At 36.1% G+C, this 26,660-nt stretch overlaps 4 protein-coding genes across 5 annotated transcripts; 2 read left to right on the top strand and 2 right to left on the bottom strand.

Annotated features, from left to right (window-relative positions):
* Window positions 1–610: 610 nt before the first annotated feature.
* On the bottom strand, window positions 611–3,018 carry LOC132165557 (senescence/dehydration-associated protein At4g35985, chloroplastic). The gene is made up of 5 exons (XM_059576179.2): window positions 2,222–3,018; window positions 1,570–1,703; window positions 1,300–1,466; window positions 1,053–1,137; window positions 611–920 (listed from the first exon to the last, which is right to left on the bottom strand). The coding sequence occupies exons 1-5, from the start codon at window positions 2,801–2,803 to the stop codon at window positions 749–751; spliced, it is 1,140 nt and encodes a 379-aa protein (XP_059432162.2). The 5' UTR covers window positions 2,804–3,018; the 3' UTR covers window positions 611–748.
* Window positions 3,019–4,064: 1,046 nt separating this feature from the next.
* Window positions 4,065–8,338, top strand: CB5LP (cytochrome B5-like protein). The gene is made up of 6 exons (XM_059576432.2): window positions 4,065–4,506; window positions 5,285–5,389; window positions 5,526–5,566; window positions 7,052–7,129; window positions 7,250–7,341; window positions 7,943–8,338. Exons 2-6 carry the CDS (start codon window positions 5,311–5,313, stop codon window positions 8,010–8,012), a joined length of 360 nt encoding a protein of 119 aa, XP_059432415.2. The 5' UTR covers window positions 4,065–4,506; window positions 5,285–5,310; the 3' UTR covers window positions 8,013–8,338.
* Window positions 8,339–8,584: 246 nt separating this feature from the next.
* On the bottom strand, window positions 8,585–15,658 carry LOC132165887 (Nucleotide-diphospho-sugar transferases superfamily protein). Of its 2 annotated transcripts, XM_059576578.2 has the most exons (14): window positions 15,330–15,658; window positions 14,293–14,348; window positions 13,988–14,162; window positions 13,539–13,640; window positions 13,291–13,362; window positions 13,037–13,153; window positions 12,757–12,834; window positions 11,706–11,768; window positions 11,528–11,624; window positions 10,860–10,938; window positions 10,572–10,783; window positions 9,714–9,859; window positions 9,227–9,349; window positions 8,585–8,992 (listed from the first exon to the last, which is right to left on the bottom strand). In XM_059576578.2, the coding sequence occupies exons 1-14, from the start codon at window positions 15,414–15,416 to the stop codon at window positions 8,840–8,842; spliced, it is 1,560 nt and encodes a 519-aa protein (XP_059432561.2). In that variant the 5' UTR covers window positions 15,417–15,658; the 3' UTR covers window positions 8,585–8,839. The 2 variants fall into 2 exon arrangements, with proteins under 2 accessions (XP_059432561.2, XP_059432562.2); XM_059576579.2 differs by lacking the exon at window positions 13,539–13,640 and having other exon boundaries at window positions 15,330–15,657.
* Window positions 15,659–18,238: 2,580 nt separating this feature from the next.
* Window positions 18,239–23,889, top strand: LOC148582982 (uncharacterized). The gene is made up of 4 exons (XM_088511759.1): window positions 18,239–19,760; window positions 19,919–20,980; window positions 22,292–23,645; window positions 23,712–23,889. Exons 1-4 carry the CDS (start codon window positions 18,239–18,241, stop codon window positions 23,887–23,889), a joined length of 4,116 nt encoding a protein of 1,371 aa, XP_088367885.1.
* Window positions 23,890–26,660: the final 2,771 nt, after the last annotated feature.

Raw genomic sequence — 26,660 nt, 5'->3', positions numbered from 1 at the left:
TCTTGAAGAATCAGGCCCTGAGTTGTGCGAGCCCATTTCGGCCCCACGCTTAAATGTTGTTAGAGCTTTTTCATTTTCATCTTGCTTGTCAAAATAAGCCAAATATTAAAATTGGATCAAAATGAATTATATTGGGTTCAATAAAATGCTGAAATATGAAAAATTATTATTATTATTATTATTATTATTATATTGGATTCAAATATGAAAAAAAAAAATTCAAAATTGAGAATAAATTTGTTGAACCGAATGTGAATGGTCTTAAGGTCGTGTTCTTAGTAGGGTTATGGTTTTATTGTTATTTAAGCCTTGAATTATTAATGAAAACGCAAGACAGAATTGCACTTTAGGGAGAGATTTTTTTTTTTTTTTTTTTCCCTATTCAAATGAGGAAAAGGATTAGAAGAAAAAGTTTAGAGAGGTTAGCTATCCCAAAAGTTGCATTGTTGCAAACACTTGCATCAAGTGCCAGATTTGTCTAAGCATTCAAGTCTCATTCTCTAAACCTTAACCAAATTTTAGCTAGAAAATCCGATATTTCTATTTTAACTACTACTTTTCAAATACACCCCATATCTCACTCTCTAAGACTAGCTTGATAAACCATGTCAAGAACAAGATGCACAATTGCACACATACCATTCATTACCAGCCATATGGGAAAGAACCAAAAAAAAACATTAATTCTGAGTTGCAAACAAATGACAATTAAGGCATTGCTTCACATATTGTTGTTGGCCCTTAAATCTTAATATTTTCTGCTTCTGTCCTTTGCAGTAGTATTCATGAGTACTCCCGTGGTGACAGATGATGCTGGATTGATGGCCTTCCGTATCTTGAAAACATTCCAAGCTATGCCGCAACAGTGCCCTGCAGTTGCAATCACCTCCCCTGTGGCCTCCCCTGCACTTTCCCCGAACCTGGTGCTCAAGAAATAGGATATATATATAAAGTTACAGATTGAAGTAAAAATGTCACAAACCACAAGAAGTCAACAGCAGCATAGATGGTATATGAGATAATGTAGAATCAATGTATTTGTAGGTCAGTACCTGTTTGAGACCATTCTAGTTGTAGCACTGGTGGTGGCAGAAAAAGCTTGTTTCTCAGCAACTTCAGCTGCATCCAGCACCTTGTCTGCAGTTGGTAGGACGGAATACAAATTAAATGATTAAATTCTTTAAGCTTTTAGGATAAATGTTGATTTAAAATGGTATTCAAACAAATATCCCAAATTTGAACTTTGTCTCCGTATTTCATCACAGAATTAAAAGATATATAAGGATTAGAATTACTTACTGACAGCATCGAGTGAAGCTAAGATGATCTCTCCTGGAACCATGTTAAGGAATGCCTTCCCCGCTTGGGAATTAACCACGGGTTTCATCACTGTTCCAGTGGCAAAGCTAATACCATCAAGCATGGATTTGCTTATCTTTTCTGTCATCTTGGACATCTTTCTCACTCTGAGTCATAATTAAGCAACAAAAAGCACACAAAAAAAAATACTTTAATGGTCATGTTTGCATAACATTATTATAATCAAACTGTTCATATCATTTGGGATACCGTTTTAAGCCTTTGTTGCTTCCGCTCTTCTTTGTGGGACCAGTACTTGTGGTGTTGCTCTTACTTTTTCTTGCCATGGCACCATTTTTCTCCTCTGCAGCATTGGTTAGAATCATTTCTCCTCCTTTTTGGACCTGCAGTACTTTTTCTCACTCTTTATGTCTGGAATGGCTCTTACTTTTCTCTTTGGCAAGTAAACCTAATGATTTATAATGTAATCTTGTGGTTCTAGCTAGCTAGTAGCAAGAATTATGTAAAATCTCCATCTTCGAGCTCGTTTGAAATAGCGTTTGATGGACCTTAAAGTACGTTTAATACTCGAAAAGTTCATATAAAGAAAAAAGTATTCGTTTCGTAAAAAAATTAAAAGCGTTTTTAAGTTCAAAAAACTTAAAAATTGTAAAAATAAAAAAACAACTTCTATCAAAAGCTTAAAAAATGAAAACTTTAAAAAAAAAAAAAAAAAAAACTATTTTTAACTTAAAAATTCTTTTTCTAAACGTAAAGATTACTTTCTAGCTATCTTTTCACTTCATCTTGAAATTAAATATTTGGAGAAAAATTATAAGCAAGAATTTCATGATAGGTATTACTTAAACGTGTTAAAGTATTAATTAAACGAAGAAAGGAACCATAATTTAACGAGACGGACCTGATTGATGTAAGCATTGCTACATATGAAGATCCCCCTGACAATCTGACCAGTCCCCCCTGCAATTGCTCTGGCCAACATATTATTATAATCATCCATCCTGGGAGCAAACTCTTTCCAATCGGTATTTTTGTTTCTAGACGACGCCGGACACGAAAAGCACGAGTGGTCCTTCAAAAACGAGTCCAGAGAACCCAGGCTGCTACCTTCAGACTGCTCGGAAAAAGTGACTCCATAGCTGAGAGGATCGCCATCTTTCATCGGCAAAGTGAATAAATAGTGGAGAGCGTTAAGCTTCACAACCGGCTCATCTTTTGTCAAAGGCCACTGTAGATCCTCGCCAACCCTTACGATGGTGGCAAGAGAAACATTGTCGTCGGAGATTCGAACAAGCGTGAACTCGCCGCTTGCGAGCTCTACAGCTTCTCCGTCTTCCATCAGATGAACTCTGCATCCTGCTGGGATCCGCACAAGAACCTCCTGTCTGGTGTTTTTGGGTTCTGGGTATGCAGAAAAACCTCCCGAGGAGGAACCTTTCATGGGAGACGAGGCTTTGGAGCTGCGGAAACTGAAACAACCCATCTATGCTGCTTTCTTTGGTTCCAAGCAACTGTTTGTCATGTAAAAGGGGGCAGGACAAGAAGAATACTTGAAGAGGAAAAGCAGTGATTCCCTGTTTGTAGCTTTATTCTATCCCTATTAGGCTATTCCTGATGAACTTTCGGTGGAGGAAAAATGAGAGCATATATGCATGACAGACTGTCTGTCGTCGTTGATCCTCACAACAATGTGAACCCAAGACTTTGAACTTTAAACTAGAAAGAACTTAAAAAGACTTAAATTACTGCTCGATTTAAAAAGATCTTTTCAAATTTTTCAATTTTACTCTTCAAACTTTCAATTTGATACAATTTACTGTCTACATTCTTCGGTTAGTGATTAAATGGCTTTTATACCCTAAAATTTTTATAAAAGTTTGAATTTAGTCTAGGGTAATTTAGTCTTTTTAATTATTTTCATTAAGGTATAAGAGCAAAGATTGACGGATCTAGCTTACATGTTGTTATTTTAACAATACGTATGTTGTAATTTAATCAATGATTAAGATTAAATCTCAAAGTTGACTTAATTTTAAAAAAATTTAATAAAAAAGAGAAAATTAAAAAAAAAAATTGAGAAATTTAATCTTGATTATTAATTAAATTATAGTATATATGCTGTTATTAAAATATCGGCACATAAACTGGATCTAGAATTGACAAATGATCAATTGTATTAAATTAAAAGTTTAATGGTAAAATTAAGAATGTTTGAAGATATATATTGGTTTAAACTATTACCGCCTAGAAAAACCACAAGATGATTAGACAAGGGCAGGGGTAGCTCAGCTGTCGGCAAGCGTCTTTTTTAAGCAGTGATTCATGAGTCTGGAGGCTTCCTAGCTAGTATAAAAAACTCATGGAATTTGTTATGAAGAAAATAAATATCTTCATAATGAATGATCATATTTATAAAGTTGTTCCTTATCCATATAACAAGATTGTGAAGAAAAAAATATCTTCGAAGCTGGACTCATTTAATATCGTGATTTAGCTCCATGTTTTGGGCCGAACCTTGGCCCAACTCTGCAAGTCTTTAAAATTCACAACTTGCACATTGCATTTGCAGTATGGGCCTTCTTCCATCAGGCCTCAGCTATAAAAATTAATAAAAATCAATTCCAATTAGGCGTTAAGTTCTAATAGGATACCAATTAGCGGCAAATTAACATAATTAAAATTGTTTTGACAACGTGCACTCGTAAATATAAGATGAAGGAAAATCAACGAGGTAGGAATTAGGAAAATCAAAGAAGGTGAAGGAAAAGTTTTGGTAGGAAAAGCAAAGAAGGGCAGCGGCGAATCTTACAGAAGCGGTGGAATTGGCAATCGACGCAGGACGGCGATGGGCGCAGGGGGGCGTCTGGAAACGGTGGTGGGGAGATGTTTTGTCTCTCAAGAGGGGAGGAATTTTTTTTTTCTTTCTCCTTTTTTACGTAGATGAGGGAAAGAAAGGGTAAGATATGATGTTTTGGTAGCATTTGAATTTTTTGTTACATGCTTATGTGTCCGCATCTTATTGGAGGGCAGAAATCGTAGAACTTGTTCTCTTATTTGGTTACTTCGTAGCGCCCAACGATCAGTCACAAGTTCTCATCCTCAGCCACGGCAACAGCCAGCAGCCCAAGACATCTGTTTCGCCGGCCTCCTCCGATCGCCGCCTGCCACAACAGCTATCTAACTCTGGTAATTGCAATGCGGAACCTTTTCCCATATATCTGAATCAATATTTACTTTGTTGAAATTCTATTTGTTTGTTTATCTATAATGAACCCAGAAACCTGCTCACTATTAAGCATTTTGTCTATATATATTTGTTAGTTGTCGTTTATGGGTGGGATTGGGGGCGTAATGTATCTGCGTTTTAGCTGGAAATAATGGGTTTCGAGTAAAAAGCTCAACTTGGTGGGTACCCGACCTCTGCTTGAAAATCGTAAAACAGCTTTTGATAAATAATGTAAGTGCATTATTTGAATTAAAACTTGGTTCATGGGTCAGGTACGAAACTAAAACCATTAGATTTAAAGCTTTTTTTTTTTTTTTTCTTAATATATCTGTTAGGTTTACTTTTTGGTTTCACTTGTTGAATCACCGCTTATCTAGTTTAGGCCGATAGAAAATAATTAATTGAATTATTTAATTGATATTCTACTCTCTCTCTCTCGTGAGCTCAAACTTTCCATTAAACATGAAATTTTTAATTGAAATGAGAGGTGAAATGACGGAGACAATCTAATAACAAATTTACAAACTGAATAACAACATTCTTGTCCTACATTCAATCGTGACTTTAAATACTCTGCTTTTATCTAAAATTACATATTCCAAATGCTTAAGTCGATAAGAAATTATTGATTTAATTACTTAATTGATATTCTAACAGCACTTAAAAGCTTGTTTAAGCTTAGTACATACTTGTATTATGCTTTTTATTTGATTTGTTCTAAATTTGATGGAAGCTAAGCTCTACGAGGAGCCGGAATTTGAGATATGATCATAGTTGTACTGGCACTGATTCTGTGTGTGTTACTGGGAGTACTAATTTTGATCCCACGAGGCCGTAAATCTGGTAAGCTTCTTTGTTTGTTTACCTTTTCAGTTTCATTTTCTTTGCCCAATTATCGTAACCAAAATGAAACTATGTTAAGTAGTTGTAATGTATATGTACATTATGTTTGATTTGGGGGGAAAAAAACTAATTGCAGGTCAGTCGAAGAAAGTCGAGTCAAATGCTAGCAATAAGAAGGTAAACACTTGGTAAATTAACCCCATAAGTTACTAATGTTTCTTTAGATTTTTTTTTTTCTAAGACTTTATCCTTCAGATTCCTACTTTTTTTTCTGGGCACCTTCAGATTTCTACTTACATGATATGATTTGATGTTCTGTTTGGTTGTTGAGAAGCCCAAGGACGTTATATAGACAGCATTTTGATTTTATCTTTTGTGTCATTTTGGTTTTGAAGCGTGAGAAGTTAATGTGATGTGTTGTTTCAGGCTTGGTTCAGGGAAGTTTTTGCAGGTTCCTACTAAAAGAAACCGGCAAGTGCCATTATTAGTTTGAAGTCATGGATGTTTAATGAAATATTCATTGAAAGAGAACTTGTTGTGTTTGAAACTGCGGATATGTATTTGAAAAAGAGAGAGAACCATGCTGTTAAATCTTGATCTATGCTTCAAATTTACGAAAACTGTCTTCCTTTATGCACTTAGCACGTCTAAGAACTGTCTTCTTTACGATTAAAATATTTGTTGGTTAATGGCATTCCCTCCAATGATTAGTTGTAATGGTAGATTATGAGATTAGTGCAAAAATGAGGCAAATTTCATCTTAACTGCAAATGAACTCAGCTCATTTATAATACCCTTGAATTGGAGATTAAATGGAGATTAGGATTGATGTAAGGGAAGTGAGTAAACCAAGATATGCACACTAGTTTTCCCTTGAAACAACTTCATTGTATCAAGATGGTTTGAAGACTCAAATTTTGTTATTGGAGGTGGGAAGGGAAATGAGGGAGGGGAGAGGGTGGATTTTCAGATTGAAGTTTTTCCATGTTCATAGCTGCTTAAGTGGGATAGACTTGATTACTAGATGAAGAGATCGTATTTGATGAAGATGCACGAGCTCCATAAACTTGAGCTTCATGCAATACTGCATTAAACCTTGGTTAATATGCTTTATACCCAACTACTTATCAAAAAAAAAAAAAAAAAATATGCTTTATACCCAACTGATTATGTTTGTTGGCACAGCACTGAAATGTGGAATCAAGATGTGTATTACTCTTATGTACTTCTTCATTGTTAAGAGGACAAAATGCATGTATAGCCTCTAATGTTTCCTCTAATGTTTAATGAATTCTATTGACATCCTCTAGGATTCCAATTTTTTATCATACTCCTATGATAACCAATTATTCTAATAAACTATATGTTAAAATCATTAAAAAATTGTCTTATAAGAATAATTGGATACCATATGATTGTGATTGGAGAGTCTATTAAAGATTTAATAGAAAAGTGGATGGAATTAGTTGATTAGAACAACTGGACACCACAAAGGATGTGATTAGAAAAATTGAAAACCTTAGGAGATGGTAATAGAACTACATTGAACCACCACGAGTGTAGGTGCACTTTACCCTAAATTTCTTAATGTGTTTAGTCGCCTTTAATCATTCAGAGATTTCTACATGACTCTCCAACTGTGCATTTTGTTTTTGCTTTTAGGCATCCAAAATCTACAGTAAAGCTGAAGTCTCTTTGCATAACAAGAAAACGGATTGCTGGATCATCATCAAGGACAAGGTCTTACCTTATCCTGTGGTTTGGTGCTTCATTTGAAACTTGGAACTACCTAGAATTAATGCATTGATAACTCTGTACCAGTTTTCTTCTGTTACCCATTTTTCTGTTCCTTGATTGTAGGTTTTTGATGTTACCTCATATGTAGAGGAACATCCAGGTGGTGATGCCATCTTAGCACATGCTGGTGATGATTCAACTGAAGGGTTTTATGGGTACGCATCCGTTTGCTAGACAATTTTACTTTTCACCACTTGTTTTGCAGTAGTAAACATGTTTTTTTCCTTTTCCTCTTCATTATTCCATAGATTTTCAAAAGAAAATGTCTTGCTGGTTTTGATTTACCTTCTCGTCTCTGTTAGTGTTTGTATAACAATTAGGAAGCATCAAGCATGCAATAAGGTTTTACTTTCTTTACTTTACTTTTTTTGGCCTGACAGTTTGTCCAGCGCTTCTTGAGCACACTAACTAATCCCAGAGCACATATAGCCCCTCCCTCCATCCACACACTAGAAAATCATCAGGAAAAAACCTGTGCAGGTGGAAACATTGTGAAATATCTCAATCTCTCTCAGAATCCTTCAAATACATGCTTATAATCTCTGTAAATATTGCATTTCTATTCCTTTAGATTTCCATGCAAAGCGTAATACATAATTCTCCATATTCACAATTGTATGATCAGTACTTGGTTGAGTTTTTCTTTTATTATCACAATTTGGATCACAACCAAAATTGTCATTTTCTTTTTCTTTTATGTGTGATATATTGTTATCAGTAAAAACCCTAATATCTTGTCAATCTTCCATTTGTCAGGCCACAGCATGCAACCCGAGTCTTTGACATGATTGATGACTTTTACATTGGCGATCTGGAGCAGTATTAAATACAGCCTTTGGTTTGTAAAATTAACAAGAGAAGTGTACTTTCAGAATCTTGTTAATTCTGTTGACAATCCTACCTTTATTGATGAGTTATACGTTGGAGATCGGGAGGCTAATTAATCACAGCATTGGTTTGCAAAATTGACAAGAGAAACAGTTTCTGCCTTTAATCTAGACGGTCTGTAATTTGTGTTCTACTTACTGTCCGGTCATTTTTGTTTTTCAGGCGACTGTTGAGAAAAACGTTCGATCTTTTAACCAACATTTCTGTTCTCTTTGTTTTAATGGTCTACTTTGCTCTATTTACTGGGAAGCACCTTCTGGAGAACAGTTGGCATTTACCATCTCCATTTGCAAAAGGTAAAAATAAAGAACTTATTGTTGCTGTTGCATAACAGAAGAGAGAGAGAGAGAGAGAGAGAGGGAGAGGGAAATTAAATAAAGGGTGAACGAAAAGATAACAAATCGTCAGCCTCCAAGAAAGAAGAGGATGGGAATCATAACTCTAATGTCTAACATTATGAATTTTGAACTGTGTATGGACCCATAACAAAACAAAACAAAAGTAAAAAAAAAAAAAAAAAAAAATTACAAAATCAACCCAAACAAGGTGGGTGATGAGGAATAATCAAATTGATTGAATGGGGTTTAAAGAATGAAGCAAAAATTCCTAAAGCACTTTGATCAATCTGTAAATGGATTGGCAGCGCAATCTAAATACTCCACAATAATCTTGCTTCTGAAGCCCTTGATGCCCATTAAATCTCAAATACTGGGCAAAAAGATCCAATATTTTCTTCTTTTTTTCTTTTTTAGGTACAGCCAGTTTCTAGACATCATATTTCTTTGGCTGGTGCCATTGCGCCATACTTCTGGCCAATGAGCTGAGGAATGAGGCTTTGGGAGGAGCTCCTTTTTTCCCATATAAATTCTTCCCTCCCAAGTCCGTAAAAACTGGCCCCTTATCCTTGCTTCTTTCAATCTGCAGAGTCAATAAAATCAACAAAGATCAATATGGTTTGCTCCAAGATCCAGTAGTACTACACCAAGCAAACTACTGGCATTTACATTAAAACAGAATGTTCAGGCATAGATCTATATTATTATGTGGAAATTACGCTCCAAAAGTAAGACATACAATAGATATCAAATGAAATAATACTCGATTGGAGAAAATCGTGTTTCTGAAATAAGCAGAAGACCTTAGCCAGCTTACCTTGTATATCTTTCCATTCCTCAAATGGTACCGGATACCAGACCAATTGATAGACTGAGAAAAATGAGAACGAATCACAGAAACAGGGTATAGAAAGTTATCCACGACCATCGCAATGAATACCTGCTCAATTGAAAATCAGCCCACTAACATTAGTAACTAATAATCAGCCATCACCATGATGTCCCAACTCATGTAATTTAAATTATGTTTCTCTTTGTGCTTAAAGTTCAAGCCTTTTCAGGTATAACAGGGTTGAGGCCGAAGTCATTGTTTCCATCCGTACAGGTGTACGAGTTTTTATTTTACCTATATAATAAGTATTAGTAAATTTCTCTATGTAAATTCAGGGAGTTGATTGGAGATACTATCGAATGCTTGACGGCATTTACAGAAGTTCCTATGCAGCCTTAGAACTTCCAATGCAGAACGAAATATGAAGTTTACCAAGTCATTTCACTGAAAGAAGAGACTTAAAAGCACTCACAAGACTCCAGTTGTAAGAAGCAAGAGAGAGTTTGGGTGCCTCAGGAGATAACATGTTGCATAGTTGAACTTCTATTCTTGTCAAGTTCCACATTGAAAGAAGTTCTATAGCAGTGCATGTAGCTAGGCAGCATACCAGTAATAACCCTGAAAAATCAGTTATTAAACCGTTAGAACTGAAATATATTGTTTCAAAGAACTCTCAAATTAGAGTAATGCTAGAGACCATCTTTTTATTCCTCCAAAGTTGACGTGACTTTTAAAATTACCATTTGATTAAAATCTAATGCTACTTTTAAAAGATGCATAAACTTTTAGAGGATAAAAAAAAGATAAAAAGATGGTCCCTAGTACTACTCCTCAAGTTAATAGTGCATTTATTTGGCTTGAATTTGTCATTGGTAACACAAACATCCTATAAAGGACTTGCAATCTAAAAAAGTGAAACCAAAATGGATGCATCTTTAATTGGAAATAGGCGATTTAAACTAAAATCTCAGGGTGAAATACAAGGATAAAACCAGCCTTCCCTAATGCAAAACCATGTATCAAGTAACTGAAACAGCCAGCATGGCCCTTTTTTTTTTTTTTTTTTTTTTTTTTTCCTTTTAAAGGTTCCGAGGGGGTAGGTAGAGTAGGGTGCTTTTTTCCTATGGATTGAATATACTAGCAATCCCGCTTCTAGTAACCACACATTTATTTAACTGTTCCTCATTAAAGCTTAAAAAGCCACATTATCAAATAATTGTATAAATTGACAGTTTGAAACACTCAGATAAAAACTTTATCCTACATGATATATCCATTTGATCTAATCAACACTAACAACCTACCTAAAAGTGAAAAGTAGTGTGCTCACCACCAGAAGTCAAGGCAGTTTCCTCCAGTGAATACCCTTTAATGTAAATTCTAAGTGCTGCAGTGATATGAATCATAGACATAAAGTATGGTGCTACAAATCCCCATGACAGGTAGCAGTGGGTAGTAAACAATGCACGATTCATTATCCAATTAACCTTCGTTGTGTAGGACTCTAAAACAAATGTTTGCTTCCTCAAGTAATTCCAATACCTACACAAGAAGCCAGGCATTAAAACTTGGAAAGAAGTGTAAGAGGCTTGAGTTTAAGCAAGGGAAAATTACAAACCTTGGGAAAGTAAGATCGCTTGCAAGGGGATGAGGAAATACCGCAACTGGAGGTGATGTTATAAGCCTCTTATGTGCCCCTGAGAAGGGAAAATAAAATCAACAATTAAACAAAGAGCCATTCTGTACCATGTTGACTAGAAAATAAACATAGCTACATCCTGCAATTGATGAGAGCCATAGTCCCGGACCCTTGTCAAGCTCACCAAAATCAACATTTTAACACTTTAACAACCAAAAGTATCCATTATGCACCAGATATAGAATAATATACCAGTGATAGCATATCAACCAGTCATCCAAGATCGAGTGCTTCGACACAAAATAACAAAAATAACATACTATTGTAATAATAACATAGCAATGTCAAGAGTTTTTAGGCAAATATTTGAAATATGTCTAATAGTGCACAAGGATGTCCAAGATGACAATAAATAGTGGATTAAAACATGGAATTTAACTAGAAGGATTAATAAACCCAAGAGAAGTTCCATTTCGGTGCTCTCACACACATGCCAAGTTGGTAGAAACAAAGGTTCACAGGCATTTAGTGAATAAGTAATCTTAATCAACCGATGACGATACAAAGTTGTGATCTGTGCAGATAAATGCTTCTATGTCTTCTAAAGCGGCTTGCCAGGAAAAAAAAAATACTGAAGAGTTCCATACCAGCTATAGCAGCAAGAGTCATATCATCGGAGTATCCACCATCTCGAAGTCCCGAGACCACACCATAGCGATCAAGTCTAAAATCATCAGCATGCATCTGCAAATAATCTAAAACATTTACAACAAAAATCTAAATTACGTGAATGCAGCACCTATAGAAAAGGTAGCAGATAGTTACCATCATGCACCCTCCCCACAAAAAGAATGTTTTTCCACCAGTAGCAAATCCCATTGAACAAGGCTGTGAATTAGAGATGGAAAATAAACTGTCAGCTACACATGAATTGGAGGATATGATAACTGAGTACCTATAAGAAAAGCTAACAACTAGATGTCAACATCTATAAAAGCCCACCGCTGGACGCAGCCATTAACATTCCCAGATTTTCCTATAAGCAATTGAAATCAACTCCAATAATTAAATTTCTATCCCAGTATCTGTTCTCACTGAAATTCCGATTCAAAAATGTATTAGTTCACTCATTAAAATCGTTATATCTCCAATGTTAGTGCTTTGGTATTTCCATGGGAATTCTCATGATGACATAACAGAAATGAGTTAGATTTGACAATAGTTTCTAGGAGGGATTCCATTGGTTTTGAGGACAATCAAGCAGAATGATGTACACTCCTCTTACATATATATTTATAACTGGTTATTCACTTAAGCCTCCAAAATATCTTATTTTTCTTTAATAAGTAATCGAGATATCAGTAAAAAACGTAAGGCTCCCCCAATTACACAAAAAGTATACAAAAGAAATCATTTAACTAGTAGGAGCAAAAGTTTCCAAAATATCTTGTAGCAATTTAATTCAACATGCCCCCTCAAATATGGGCCCCAAACACTACCTAGAGGATAGGTCTAAGAACTCAAACACAGGACCAACCTACTCTTGTACCATTTAATGGTACCCAGCGAATAGACAGAGAAGAGATTAGAACAATGAGAGAGCATCTTGCAAATATTAATGTCATTGAATTTATAATATTAACCTTATTAAAGAACAGTAACATAATGCATTCCAACTGAAAATTTTCTTTAGGAACCCTAGCTATAATTTCAAGCAAACCCAGGCTGTAGCTTTTACAACTACCATTTTCTGGTTACATGTATCGCCAGGTTGGAAACAAAGATTTATAATACAGAACGAGACATATATTTACACATACATTAAGAAGCTTGGGAAAAAGAACAAATAATGAGAAACTCATAGATTGTGTCGTACCATGTGATATTCATAGATGCAGTAACTCCCTAAACTTCCTGAAGGCAAATCAAGAGGGTATCCAGTTTGAATAAATATCTGTAAAGCAAAGCCAAGCGAAGTTAAGAACAAAAGGAATCCACTGTTTAGACCAATGTACCATAACCAATAACAATTTTTTTTGATAAGATAACCATAACAAAAATACACCGCAAAAAAAATTAGCATATAGAAAGTAACTAGATAAAATCCCAAAGAATTCAAATAGATGGCATTTGGGAGTTAATTTGTAAAATCATACATCAGGATTCTTTTCCATCTCAGCAGTGAGGGCTCCAATTGAACCAGGGTGAAGCCTAACATCATCATCCAAGAATAACACATACTTGGTGTCCTTATGCATTTTATCCACTCCAACCTGCACGAAAGCACCACATTACAATGCCTAAGAACCAACAAAAATATGTGCCTCTGGGAAAAACTATCAACCCATAATGCCACAAGTTATTTTTGCATTGGCAAAGACCTTTACCAAGTTGTGAGCTTGTTACGTACCAACTGATTATGAATTTTTTGACTACAAGTTGTTGACAAACCAGCTACAAGAACCTTAGCCTCAACTTCATCCTGTGCATATTAAAAAGTGAGGAAGAGCCATTAGAAGGCAAGGTCTTGCTTTTAGTATTAGTGTTTTCTACATTCAGGAACATAAATTATGTATCCAATCAAAATAGATGCTGGGTGTTTCTTCTCAGTATTACCACAAAGAGACAAGCATACAAAATTCATGAAATCATGTATACCTTAAAATCTGATATTAACAAAGATACAGCATGGTAAGCAGGATCTTCTGTACTTTCCACCACAAAAAGAAATTCTAAAGGACCACCATAAAGAGACGTGATCTGCATCCATTCATGAGACAGAACCATGATGAACACTTCAGATCAATATAAATATGTGCAATTAAGGCGGAAAGCTTCAATATCAATCTAAAATAAGTACAATGAGTTTAACTGTAAATATTAATAAGAAAAATAAAATTGAAAACATGGTCCAAGAAGAAATCGAAACACTTAACCAAATAATATAGTCATCCAAAAAGAAGCGTTTACCTACATTTAGTGATAGCAGGAACATATATATTTATATATACATATATTTACTTCTTCTTTTTCCTTTTTGTAATTAAAAAAAAAAATTCACTCGTTTAATTAAGTACACAATAAAATGCTTAAGATAAAAGCCTCACCTGACTTCTCCAATTGTGTAGATTGTGTTCTCCAAAACCCTTTAAAGGCATAACAACTGAAACTCTAGGCAGGTTAACCTGATTAGAGTGCTCAAGTTCATTAACATCACAACAAAGAAAAGAAAAGCTATTGCCACGTCGCATACTGTCCTTCATCTGTTTGATCTGCCTATTCCTGCGAGAAAGAAGATGTTGGAGAAAGCTCAAATAGCAATTTTGAGTTTTTATACAACAATAATAGAGGATTGGTCATAGAGACTGTGTCACCAAATTCATTACCAAAATTAATCCATTGATTGTAATACCTGACATAAGCCGCACAAGCCCACCCAAAAGCAAGAATTAAGCAGATTAGACATCCCTACAGCAAAAGAAAGGATTCAAATTAATACAAAATGAACTCAGCATATATTTATGCAAAAGCATCAAGGTATTGGGGATGGACTACCACCATTATAGACACCATATTATATAAACAATGGATATTATTGGAGACTAGACAAACCAGATTAAGAAATAATTCTAGTATAAGTTGCACTTCCTCTAAAATGCCACCAATGAAACTAGACAAACCAGATTAATAGTGGCAAGCATGCAAGACTTTGCAGCATCTAATTCCATCTAGCCTTTCTGTCTCTTTAGTCTGATTCTGTCAACCATTTAAATAATTATGCTTATTTCAACTGAATGAACTTCAGGCTTAGTTTTATGAAGGCATTTTCTAACCCATTTAAGAGTACAGTTCAAACTTCTTATATCCTCAATACATTTCGTCTTACAAGGACTGGCACCCAAAATTAACATTAACACAAATATCTGGCAAAATTTCAAACATTTAACCTTCCATTATGCAATTCAGAAATGCACTCATATACTGCCATTCGCTATAAAATGAGCTTTCCAGATCTGAAACTAGTATAACAAAAGGCTCGATTTTCTCTAAAAAAAAAAAATCAAAATTGTTGATACCACAGTAGTCAGTAGAAACGAAAATAGGATAATTTCCGTCTTACAAAAACCACAGCTCATCCAGCTAAGAATCAAGGAAGAAGATAAGAAACTAACTAATCATCCGTTTGGCTGCCGAGAAAACGCAGGAAACAGAAGGACTCAAATTTTGAAAATCAGATAACAATTATTGCGAAAGCGAAGGAAGAAAAACGTGCAAAATTGAGCCAAACAAGTAATTTGGATTCCTTCCAGACACCACATCCAAGAAAAAAGAAAAAAGAAAAAAGAAAACACAAGAACCATAATTTTCCCTCCATTTTCTTCTTCCTCCAACTGTCTTGGCAACCAAACACCTTTGGATCTGCAAGTGCGAAGCGGAGAGGGAACAAACCTGGATCTGAACGAAGACGGCGAAAGGACTACAGAAGGCTCTGCTTAGAGAGAAGAGGAACGAATCGAAAGCGTCCAATGCAGGCATTGTCGTTCAAAACAAATCTATTTCCACCACTCTGAGCCTAAGGTTTCCAACAAGCCAAAAAACGACGACGTCAAAGACAAATAGAGCCCTTACGTTCAGCTAATCCGAGCCTCTCTCTGCGTCTCTCTCCCTCTCCTTCAGATCACCATGGACGAGGAAGAAGAAGAACACGAAGAGAGAGAGGGAGAGAGAAAAGAAATAGTGTGAGAGACCGCGTAATTTTTATATTTCGAAGACAAGAAGGCTCTCTCGGCCTCTTTGACCACACGATTATCTGTTTTTTTCCTTTTTGTATTTTTGTTTTTAATTTTCAGAGGGAGAGAGAGAGAGTTGAAAGAGGGAAGAGGGAGAGACCGTTAGATGGGTGGTTATTTACTTATTTATAGGTGACAGAGGGATTGTGACGGGGGAGGAACCGGGAACGGGAGCGTGTAAGGTGGCACGTGTTAATTAGTGAAGGATTAGGCTAAGCAAAGAAGATGCTGCTTTATGATCCGAATCTTCTTCATTTTGCTGTCGCTTTTTGTACAGCCTCGTATGCATTAACTTTTGCTTTTTGCTTTTGTTTTTTTTAAATGTCAACGTCATTGCTTTGCTAATTCCACGTCGACTCAACAGAAGAGCCCCTGCTCTTCAGACACAAGATTCTTTTCAAAGAGGACAGAAATTCCCAATAACAGGAGATTCATGTTCTTCAACACCTTTCGCTTGTGAAAATAATTATTTGTCATGACATAAAAATAAAAATTATTTTTATGTTTTTAGAAGTGTTTTGTATTTGAGTTGTTTGTTAATGTTTTTATTTAAAATAAAATAAAACTATAAAAAACAATTTTAACAAACACAAAAAGTTCTTGAGGTCTAACTCTATCATTGTTTAGTTTAACGAATTTAAAACGAGCAAGTTACAAAACGCAATTTTAAATATCAAAAACAATTTTTAAATGAGGTATTCAACTCCAGGGATAATCGAAAAAGAGAAGAGGGCAAGACCTTTAAGGTGTTAATCTCCGGGCAAATCGGATAATTTTATTCATATGGAAATCGAGCTCAGAGATGGTCGTGTACACAAGGCCTCCGTAGTCTTAGCTACACCCTTTTTTAAGTGTAGTTGCATTCTCGGTAGTATGTTTTTTGGCTTTCGTGTCATATAAAATGTAATTAATTGTTTGATAAAATTGCAATCGGTAATTCGACTTTTAAAATTGTGCATTTTTAAGACACGCTCTTTTGTCTATAATTTAAAACTCATTTTTTCTAAATGCACTGCCAATTTCAAACACAACACTTTTTCACGATTTTGTTTTAAAACGTCTTTTATTGGCCGGGCAAATACTATAGTAAAGTGTCAATAGTAGTATGTTGGTTTAACGGAGCATAGACAAAGTATATCACTAATTTTTACCCAATGACAAAAGGTAACATACTCATTATAGTCATTAAATTAATTATAAAACTTTCCCTCAAAAGAATTAATTATATACTTGCAAGTTGCAACCAGCTTTGATTTCCATAGTAAATTAACATCGGTTTCTATCTCATCAATCAACTTTAATAAAATCAAGGGCAACGGTTATATTTGATAACATTTCTTTTTTCATTATCTTTTACGAATAAAAATATTAATAAATAACTCAAAATTACATTTAGAGAAAACTTTACAAAGACTTCCTAAATTTTCACTTGTTTTAAAAAGATCTTCCAGTTCAAAAACTCTTAATTTCACCCCTTCAAACTTCTAATTTGATACAATTCACCCATCTATTAAGGTTTGGTGTTAAACAGACGTTAAAATAAATGAAATGACATTTATAAAAAAATTCTAAATTTATCCTTAATTTCACATTAAACATTTTATTAAAAAAAAAAAAAGAAAAATTGAGAGGATTTTGGTATTTTTAATAATCTCAATTTTGATTTAATGTCAAATCCTAATCCATGAAAGTTCATAGACACTTGTGAAATTAACCCTTATTTTTACTTTTACGTCGCATTATAACATTCTTTTTTTTTTCATTAAAAAGAAATCTCTAAAACGCATTAACACCCTCTAAAGAGAACGAAACAGGAGTGGAAGAGTACTTTTGTCTTTTCACTTTTTGAGGGGACAAAAATAACCTCTATTATAATTAACTGGATATTTTTCATTGAAATGAAATTAAGAAGATCATAATTCCTAAACACTAATTATTGTTGTGGCCCTTGGGTGCAACTTGGCAACAACCCGAGCCTTTGACGATGATGACCGAGGACTGTTGACAAAAGTTTGAACTTCAAAACTCCCTCCCAATAACCCCATTGATTTTGTTTGGTAAAGCAAACATTCATGACCATAAAGTCATTAAAAAGATATGCAACAATATTTATTTGAAAGTGACTCTCAAATCGCCTGTTCAACAATCAGTGACGTTGCCCAATATTCCTTCATTACATCCAGTCCAGAGGTGGCATTAGCAAATATTTGAGTGTGCATAGCTGGGCAACAATAATAATTATTATTATTTTGAATTGGGAATTATTATTTGAAGAGTCGTGTACGCTAATTGAATCATATAATCTATTTTTTCATTAATTGAATATTAGGTATGTCCATCTTGAAAGAAACCATTGTTAGACTTTGGGAACAAACCCAATTAACAGAGACCAAATTATGAAATCAATTTAAAACATCTTATTAGTGTGTTATTAAGCAATAGTCACGGAGTTAACTGGAGATCCTAGTAAGAAGAGAAAACCCGCTCTCTCTTGTAGAGCTTTGTTCCTGAACTCTGTTCGTCCTTTCTTCTTTTTGTTTGCATCTCCTTTCTTCTCACCCCTTGATAATGGATAATCTTAATCTGGAAATTGATGATCTTATCACTCAAACAAACTCTCTTAGTTGGTCTGATACCCCCCCGTTGTTAACTTCTCCTTCCCCGAATCCCTCAAATCTCCCCTCTCTCACTCTAGTGGGTAAGGTTATTTCTCTTATTCCCATTTCTAAAGTTATCATCAAGAACAACATCTCCCTGGCTTGGAAGTTTTTGAAATCCCTAACCACTGAAGACCGTGAAGATGATCTGATGGTATTCACTTTTGAAAACCTGGAAGACTTGATGAGAGTGCTGGAAAACTCTCCTTGGAATATCAAAGGTTCGCCATTGTTCCTTAAGAGATGGTCTTTGTCTGATTCCATCAAGGACATAGATTTTTCTACTGGAGCCTTCTGGGTGCAAGTTCATGACCTGCCTTTGGAAATGATTACTCCAGAAAATGCTCTCAGCATTGGTTCAAGTTTGGGTGAGCTCTTGGAGGTTGACAATGCTGATAATCATAAACCCACTCGTAAAAGTTATTTGAGGTTTCGAGTTCTCATCAATCTCCATCGCCCTTTGATACCGGGTTTCACTCATCATCGCCCGCCGAAAGCTCCTACGTGGGTTCAATACAAGTATGAACGTCTCTCAGAATTTTGCTATTTTTGTGGTAGGTTAGGACATCTCTCTTATGGTTGTCCAGTGGCTGATCGTCCACCTGCCCATGGGAGATACGGGAATAAATTGAAGGCTAGTCCTCCCAAGTTTACACGGGTGGTTAATCTCATCCCTGCTCGTAAATCTTTGGCTTGCATGATCGAACCAGTTGTGGAAACTCCCTCTGTAGTTCCAACATTGGTTCCCACTGAGTCAAACCAGCTGAGTCTACCCATTCCCACTCAGTCTCCTAGCACCTCACGTGCCCATTCTCAATCTCAAGACTCTGTACCCCATCCCATCCAAATTAACTCTTTGTCATTGAGCCCTGTTTTTTCTCAAGATGCATTAAATGCAAAGTCTTCTCTTGTCCATTTACCACTGAAAACCCATACCTCCTCTTTAATGTTTACCCAACCCAACACATCTAGCATGCTTATTCTCCATCTAGCTGATAACAAGAGTACTGACATACCCTCTCCCCTTAGCTCACCTAACCCCACGTGCGAAAACCAAAATCCTCTTACTCCCAAACTAGATAATTTCTCTTCTAGTTTGATAGTAACTAATCACTTTACCCAAGATGCCACGTGCTCCTTTTCAGAATCCTCTCCTTGCACTTCTAGAATTTTGCCTCCCTCTTTTTCCCTGAAACCACCAAAATACCATCTGGCCTCCGGTACCAAAAAACGTTTTCACCCTTATTCCAAACATCAATCCTCCCCTGCCATTCCCTTTGTGCATGATTTCCCCTACAAAAAATCTAAGTTAAATTCCCAATCTAACGAGGATGGTTTGGAGACCAAAGATATGCGGGTTCTTTCTGTTCACTCTCAGCTTGCCTTGGAGGAGATTGACTCTGCAGTGGATGTTCCAGTTAAGGTGGCAGGCTGTGTTCAGCCCCCACCAGTCCAATGAAGCTCCTAGCTTGGAATTGTCGGGGGCTTGCTCGTAACCCGACAATTCGTGTCCTACGAGCTTTGATTAGGCAACATAGACCTGATCTTCTCTTTCTTTCTGAAACGTTGGTGCCTTCTTCTCGTTTTCAAGCTTCCTTGTTTGGTTTGGGTTTTTCTTCTTGGTTGGAAGTTCCTCCGGTTGGTTCACAAGGAGGGATTTTTCTGACTTGGAAGTATGGTGTTGATGTTGAGCCTGTTAGGTTGGATAAGAGGTGTATCTCTTGTTTGGTGTATTCAGATCCTACAGCTTGCCCTTGGCTTGTTTCTTGCATTTATGCGCCAGCTACTGCTTCAGGGCGTCATGGTTTTTGGCCTTTTTTGTCTGATTTGGGGAATTCCTTTGGAGGTCCGTGGCTTCTTATGGGAGATTTTAATTCTGTTCTTTCTCCCGCTGAGAAGAGTGGAGGTCGTAATTTTGGGTCGTCTTCTCAAGGTGATTTTGTGGATTTTGTTCAATTCAATGCTTTGGTGGATTTGGGTTTTGTTGGAAATAAATTTACTTGGAGCAACCATCGGATTGGTAGGGCTAATATTCGAGAACGGCTAGATAGAGGTTTGGCCAATCAACAATGGGTGCATCTTTTCCCCAATGCTGTGATTAATCATTTGCCAGCCTCTCACTCGGATCACTGCCCCATTTTGCTCTCTACTGATGGCACTTATCAGAATATTCCAAAACCTTTTCGTTTTGAGGCTTTTTGGACTCGTGATAAGTCCAGTTTCTCTGTGGTGGCCGAAGCTTGGTTGGCTGAGGTTGAGGGCTCTCCAGCTTTCTCTTTGAGCAGGAAGTGGAAGAACACAAAGATTGCTTTAAAATCCTGGAATCACCAGCATTTTGGCAATATACAAGCTAAAATAAAATCGCTGATGGCTGAAATCAGTATTATTCAGAGTTGTCCTCATTCTTCTTCTTTTACGGATAGAGAAGCTGTTCTTCAAAAGAATTTACAAGAGCAACTTTTGAGAGAGGAGGTGCTATGGAAGCAAAAGTCTAGAGAGTTATGGCTCACATGTACTGACCTCAATACAAAATTTTTCCATGCCTCTACTGTGTGTCGTCGCAGGTATAATTCTATTTCTAGCCTTAAATCTTCAGATGGTTCTCCTATTTGTGGTAGAGATAATATTGGTGCATATTTGGTGGGTCATTTCAGTAACATTTTTTCCACCACCCACCCACCTTTGATTGGTAATTTGCCGGAATTAGTGAATGAAGTTATCTCTGCTGAGGAAAATGCTAGAATTTGTACCATTCCTGATGAACATGAGATTTTTGTTGCTATTAAGGAGCTTGGGCTTAATAAAGCCCCTGGCCCGGATGGAATGACGGGTCTTTTCTATAAAACTTACTGGCCTATTGTGAAAGATAGTGTGGTTGTCTCTGTGCAGTCCTTTTTTAGGGGAGGTTTTCTTCTTAAAGAGTTCAATCATACCAACATTGCTCTTATTCCTAAGGTTGATAACCCTTCTCTGGTGAATCACTTTCGCCCTATTAGCCTTACCAACTTTAATTACAAGATCATCTCTAAGATCCTTTCCAATCGCTTTAAGCCTCTTTTGCATAAAATTGTTTCTCCTTCTCAATCGGCTTTTCTAAAGGGAAGGTCCATTCATGATAACACTATTCTAGCCCATGAATTATTCCATTCTATGAAGCAGAAAAAAGGGAATGGTGGCTTGATGGCTTTAAAGCTTGATATGGAAAAGGCCTTTGATTCTATGGAATGGGATTTTTTGTTAAGGATTCTCTCTTTGCTTGGTTTTAATCCGGTTTGGATCCAATGGATTAGACAATGTATTACTACATCCTCTTTTTCCATTCTCCTTGATGGAGCCCCTTATGGTAAATTCACCCCCTCTAGGGGTCTTCGGCAAGGTGATCCTCTATCTCCGTTCCTTTTTATTTTAGGTTCGGAGATTCTTTCAAGGTTGTTCTTAAAGGAAGAAGTGTTGGGTAATCTGCATGGTATTAAGATGGCACGTTCGTGTCCTCCTATTTCTCATCTCTTTTTTGCAGATGATGTTATGATTTTCTCTAGGGCTAATGGTAGTGAGGCGAGGACTATTCTTAACTGCCTGTCTACTTATTCTAAGTGGTCCGGCCAGTGTATCAATGTCTCCAAGTCAGCTGTGTTTTTTAGCAAAAATTGCCGGCCAGCTAAGAAGAATTCTATCAAAGGCATTCTTAGTCTCAATTTGATCCCTGCTAGAGCCAAGTATCTTGGTATTCCTCTCTTCATGCACAAGAGAAAATCTGATTCATTTATTGAGCTAAAGGACAGAATTTTTTCCAAGATCACGGGTTGGAAAGCTCGCCTTCTTTCCCAAGCTGCTAGAACTACTCTTGTGAAGTCAGTGGCGAATGCTATTCCCACCTATCTTATGTCTATCTTCCTTCTTCCCAAGTCCTTTTGTGAAGTGATAAATTCTGGTTTAAGGAAATTTTGGTGGGGTTTTCCCCAAGATAAAAAGCATAATCTCTCCTTTCTTGCTTGGAAAAGTATTTGTCGACCCAAATCGCAGGGTGGTTTGGGTATACGTTCTATGGAATTTCTGAATCATTCTTTATTGGCAAGGCTAGGTTGGAAGATGACTTCCAATCAACCTCTTCTTTGGGTTGAAGCTCTTAGGGGAAAGTATCTCAAGAATGGTGTTTCTTTCTTGAATGTTCCTCCTAGCCCATCTTCTTCTTGGCTTTGGAAAGGTTTACTTAAAAACCGTTTGGTGGTCCAAAAGGGTGCTTGTATTGCTATTTCCAGCGGTTTAAATGTGGATGTTTGGCAGTCTCCTTGGATTCCCTTGAATCCAAATTTCAAGCCTATTCCGAACGCCAATCTGGTTTCTCTTCCTTCTTTTAATGTTGCAGATTTAATTTTGGAAGAAGATCGCACTTGGAATGCCTCTCTCTTGGCAGATCTTTTTGAGCCTAGTACTGTCCAGAACATTCTTAGCATCTATCTTCCCCATCATAGTCATATGGATAAGTGGACTTGGGCCCCTTCTCCTACAGGGTCCTTTTCAGTAAAATCTGCCCATGATATTTCGGCTCTTCCAGGTGGCCGTATCTCTCCTCTTGCTGAGGAAGCCTGGTTGTCCCTTTGGGGTCTTAAACTTCAAGCTAGGCTTAAGCATTTGTTGTGGAAAATTGCTTGGGATATCTTACCCTCTAGGGCAAACATTAGTAGATTTGTTGCTCAAGATGCAGAGGATGCTTGGGTTTGCCCCTTTTGCAAGGGTCCTCTGGAAACTCTTTGTCACATTTTTTTGGAATGCAACTTTGCTAAATTCCTTTGGAGAAATTCTTCTTGGCCCTTAATCATTGATGGCTTCTCTAATAAACCTATAGTTGATTGGATTTTAGCTATTATATTTCCTGCTCAATATCTGGCTATTCCATTTTCTGATGTTAACAAATTCCAGTTGTTTGCAGCCATTACATTAGATAATATTTGGAGGGCTAGAAATATTTTAGTGCATGATGGTGTGGAGCCTGTGCCTTCCAGTGTTGCTTATCAGATTTCCTCATCATTGGAGCACCATCTCACGGCTTGGAGAGACTCAGCCACTCCTTCTATTTGGTTTCCTCCTTCAGTTGGTTGGCTTAAAGGAAATTTTGATGTTGCTGTTCGAGGCTCTTTTTCTGTTGCTGCAGGAGTCATTAGCGATTCTTTTGGAAACATAATCATGGCAGCTACTCACAAGTTATCATCCACAGAAGCTTTAACTGGGGAAGCTTTTGCTGCTCTTCTAACGGCTCGCATGGCTGCCTCTCTGACCAATGATAAATTTTGTATTGAAGGGGATGCTCTTTTAGTAGTGTTAGCTATTAATAATCCTTCCCTTTTCTCTTCTTGGTCTTTTGCAAATTGTATTTATGACATTAGTGTTACTTTATCCTCCTTTCCTAGCTGGAATGCTTCGAAAGTGTCTAGATGTGCCAACTTTCGTGCACATGCTCTAGCTAAGTGGGCCGCTTCCCATCTTGTTTTTGGAAGCATTCCCATAGGGTCTCCCATACTCTCTTCCATTCGGATCAGAGCTGGAAAAGACCCTCCCCTGTAGCCTTTTTTCCTTATTCAATTAGAAAAAAAAAAAAAAAAAAAAAAAAAAAAAAAAGCAATAGTCACGTTGATACTTTAAGCTATTTTCAAAATTATTTTATTTTAGTCATAGTCTGGCTGCTTACACTATTATGAGTCATGACTGAAGAACAAAGTAATCTTATCCTAGAAAAATACCCATTTGGCCATATAAAATTTTCTACACAAATGAATCTTGAAAGGATTGGTATATTCCAGTCGATTAGATTCCGATTCCTTATTATTTTCTATCCAAAGGGGAGGGAGAGGGGTTCCCTAGCCGAAGAGGGGAGCCTATGTCCGTGCCGAGTGCTCCACGGGTGGGGTTGTTTGAACATAGAAACTCCTCTCACATAGCATTGTCTAATAAAGAAGGGATAAGAACAAGATGAATGATCCATGTCACAAATGGTTAGCGCTTCGTACCACCTACTGAAAATGATACTATAAGATGTGGACAAAGTTCTTTTTTTTTTTTTTTTTTTTTTTGATGAACTCATTTGAATTTGTAAAATTAACATTTATTTTTAGAGCACATGATTCTAGTATACATTTTTTTAATTTTACAGACAAAGTTAATGCAATTGAGAATCACTTACTATAAGGACAAATGTTAATTCAAATAAAAAATGCATGCAAAAATGCCATGCTCTAAAAGACATATAGACATGAGTTAAATAGACTAAATTAGAGAAATTTTCTCGAACTCAATTAAAAACAAACTTGTTCATCAAATTTTATGACAAACTTTTTTGGTTTACTCGCAGGAAGAAAGTAATATAGGTTGTTAGAATTATATTTGAATTGCAAAAGCTTCCTTCTCCTTTATTTTTATTTTATTTTATTTTTTAAAAAAAATAAAAATATTAACAAACAACCTAAAAACAAAACACTCAAAAAATGTTTTATTCTCTATGTCACATCAGAACATTTTTTTCAAACAAAAATCACATTCTAATAAGCAATAGCAAACGGAAACTCTAGACACATATAAAACTAGTTTTACTTCAATTCCTTACATGACTTAACTAGCAAGTTCTTTGGCAAGCAATGGGCTGTCAATGAAGAGGGTAGCTTAAGATGCTATCATAAGGCAGTGATATGACCATATCAGGACTTTTGAAGTTGGAAATGATCAAAGGAGGCATATCCTAATACAAATGCCTCACTCACATGGCTTTGCCAGCTCTACTTTCCAAAAAACATGTTAGGAAGTGATGCTTGTGCCATGCCATGTGGCCCATTGCAGCAATTTGGAACATTTTTTTCTGCTATATGATTTGAATGGTACTTCAACCTACCAGTCTTTCTTGACTTTAATCTGCATTTTCTAATGGATGAATGATTGCCAGCTTTTCTAACAATGTGAACTAAGATTGAGAGCTTGAATTTTGTAATCTCTGCTGTATGAAGCGTGGCCCGGCCCCGGCCAGCCTATCGAATGAAATATGTGAAAGAAAAATTAAATACAATTTTCCTATATTATTGATTTCATTTATTGAAAAAGTGAGAAGGGATTAGACAGTAAAGTCTATCCCTCAAACAATTACTGTTGAGGTAATTATTCACTATGGATTTAGTGAAGTACTGTGTGAAAGAAGGATAGTTGGGGACCATATATATTGTGGGGTGCAAAAAAGTGCAAAGAGACAAGCTTTTCCCTTATTGAGGTGATCAACTGGGAAGCTTCTCCCCAATCCATGCTGCTGGGCTGTCTGTCTGTAATTTTGGCAGGCTGCTACATATAATGTGCAGGGAGGGAACGTCATTGTTTCCAATGGATTTTCACCAGAAAGCATGTCACGACAACAACCTTGGTACGATAATATCCATGAAAGGAACAATATCAGAGGAGAAAACAATGATCAAGAGAATGGTTGAAACTTGAGAGTATTATTATTATTATTTTTTTTAAAAAAAAAAATAACGTTAACAAACAACTCAAAATATAATAGATTTATAAAATTTTATGGTCAAAATTTTATTTTATTACATTTAATGATATACATACTGTCGTGATATTACATACAATATATACATTATTAGACTTCTAAAATCTAATATGGATCAAGAAATTAATTAACTCTATTTCACTTTATTCCTGAAAAATGATAAATAATTCCAAATGTTAATAAATATCATCCTGCTCTTTATTTATTTATTATTATTATTATTATTATTATTATTATTTTGTTAATTGCATTTACTCTCTCCTATCCTTTAAAATGAGACAAGATAATGAATACATCGATATGTGGGGATAGGAGAGGCCCGGAGGGAATGCATTTAATTAAGGGAAAAAAATAATAATTGAATAGGTGAGCCATGACTCATGAGTGTTAAAGATAAAATAGAGAATTTGGGATCAATTTTGGTCAACACTAAAGAAGAGGAATTTAAGATAAGGGAGAGAATTACTTACCTTTTTTTAATTAATAAGTAATAGTATAAAGGAGCACAAGCGGTGCAATCCAAATACACATGTAGTATATAAGAGAGACATTCATTCAAGGGGAGGAGAAAGAAAACAAATTCAAAATTTTCAAAAAAATAAAAATATGACAAACTACTTGTAGCAATCATCTACCTATAAAGGGTTTAGAACATGATATCTTTTAACTCTATCATTGTTCTCAGCTAATCTACAAAGTTTTGAGAGTTGCATTATTTTCAGACGTAAGGGCTTTTAAATTGCGGTGACTACCAAACTGGCCTCTCCAACTTGCCAATAAATGTACCACCCGTAAGGGCATT

The sequence above is a fragment of the Corylus avellana genome, chromosome 11 (genome assembly GCF_965113065.1).
Source record: "Corylus avellana chromosome 11, dhCorAvel1.hap1.2, whole genome shotgun sequence".
In the NCBI taxonomy this organism is placed as follows: Eukaryota; Viridiplantae; Streptophyta; class Magnoliopsida; order Fagales; family Betulaceae; genus Corylus; species Corylus avellana.
The sequence above is the reverse complement of the archived record's forward strand: the minus strand, read 5'-3'. Positions and strand labels throughout refer to the sequence as shown.

Bases quoted from the DNA above. Each gene is read 5' to 3' on its own strand.
- LOC148582982 (XM_088511759.1), top strand. From the start codon at position 18,239: ATGGATAATCTTAATCTGGAAATTGATGATCTTATCACTCAAACAAAC. The intron at 20,981-22,291 runs GTAACATTTTTT...GTTTTCCCCAAG, and splicing joins ATATTTGGTGGGTCATTTCA to ATAAAAAGCATAATCTCTCC. The intron at 23,646-23,711 runs GTTAGCTATTAA...TTATGACATTAG, and splicing joins GGGGATGCTCTTTTAGTAGT to TGTTACTTTATCCTCCTTTC.
- CB5LP (XM_059576432.2), top strand. From the start codon at position 5,311: ATGATCATAGTTGTACTGGCACTGATTCTGTGTGTGTTACTGGGAGTA. The intron at 7,130-7,249 runs GTCTTACCTTAT...CCTTGATTGTAG, and splicing joins GGATCATCATCAAGGACAAG to GTTTTTGATGTTACCTCATA. The intron at 7,342-7,942 runs GTACGCATCCGT...TCCATTTGTCAG, and splicing joins TCAACTGAAGGGTTTTATGG to GCCACAGCATGCAACCCGAG.
- LOC132165557 (XM_059576179.2), bottom strand. From the start codon at position 2,803: ATGGGTTGTTTCAGTTTCCGCAGCTCCAAAGCCTCGTCTCCCATGAAA. The intron at 1,704-2,221 runs GTCCGTCTCGTT...AAAGTACTGCAG, and splicing joins GCAATGCTTACATCAATCAG to GTCCAAAAAGGAGGAGAAAT. The intron at 1,467-1,569 runs GTATCCCAAATG...ATTATGACTCAG, and splicing joins AGCAACAAAGGCTTAAAACG to AGTGAGAAAGATGTCCAAGA.
- LOC132165887 (XM_059576578.2), bottom strand. From the start codon at position 15,416: ATGCCTGCATTGGACGCTTTCGATTCGTTCCTCTTCTCTCTAAGCAGA. The intron at 9,860-10,571 runs GTGAGCACACTA...CTGATTTTTCAG, and splicing joins AACTGCCTTGACTTCTGGTG to GGTTATTACTGGTATGCTGC. The intron at 8,993-9,226 runs GTAAGCTGGCTA...TTGACTCTGCAG, and splicing joins GGAATGGAAAGATATACAAG to ATTGAAAGAAGCAAGGATAA.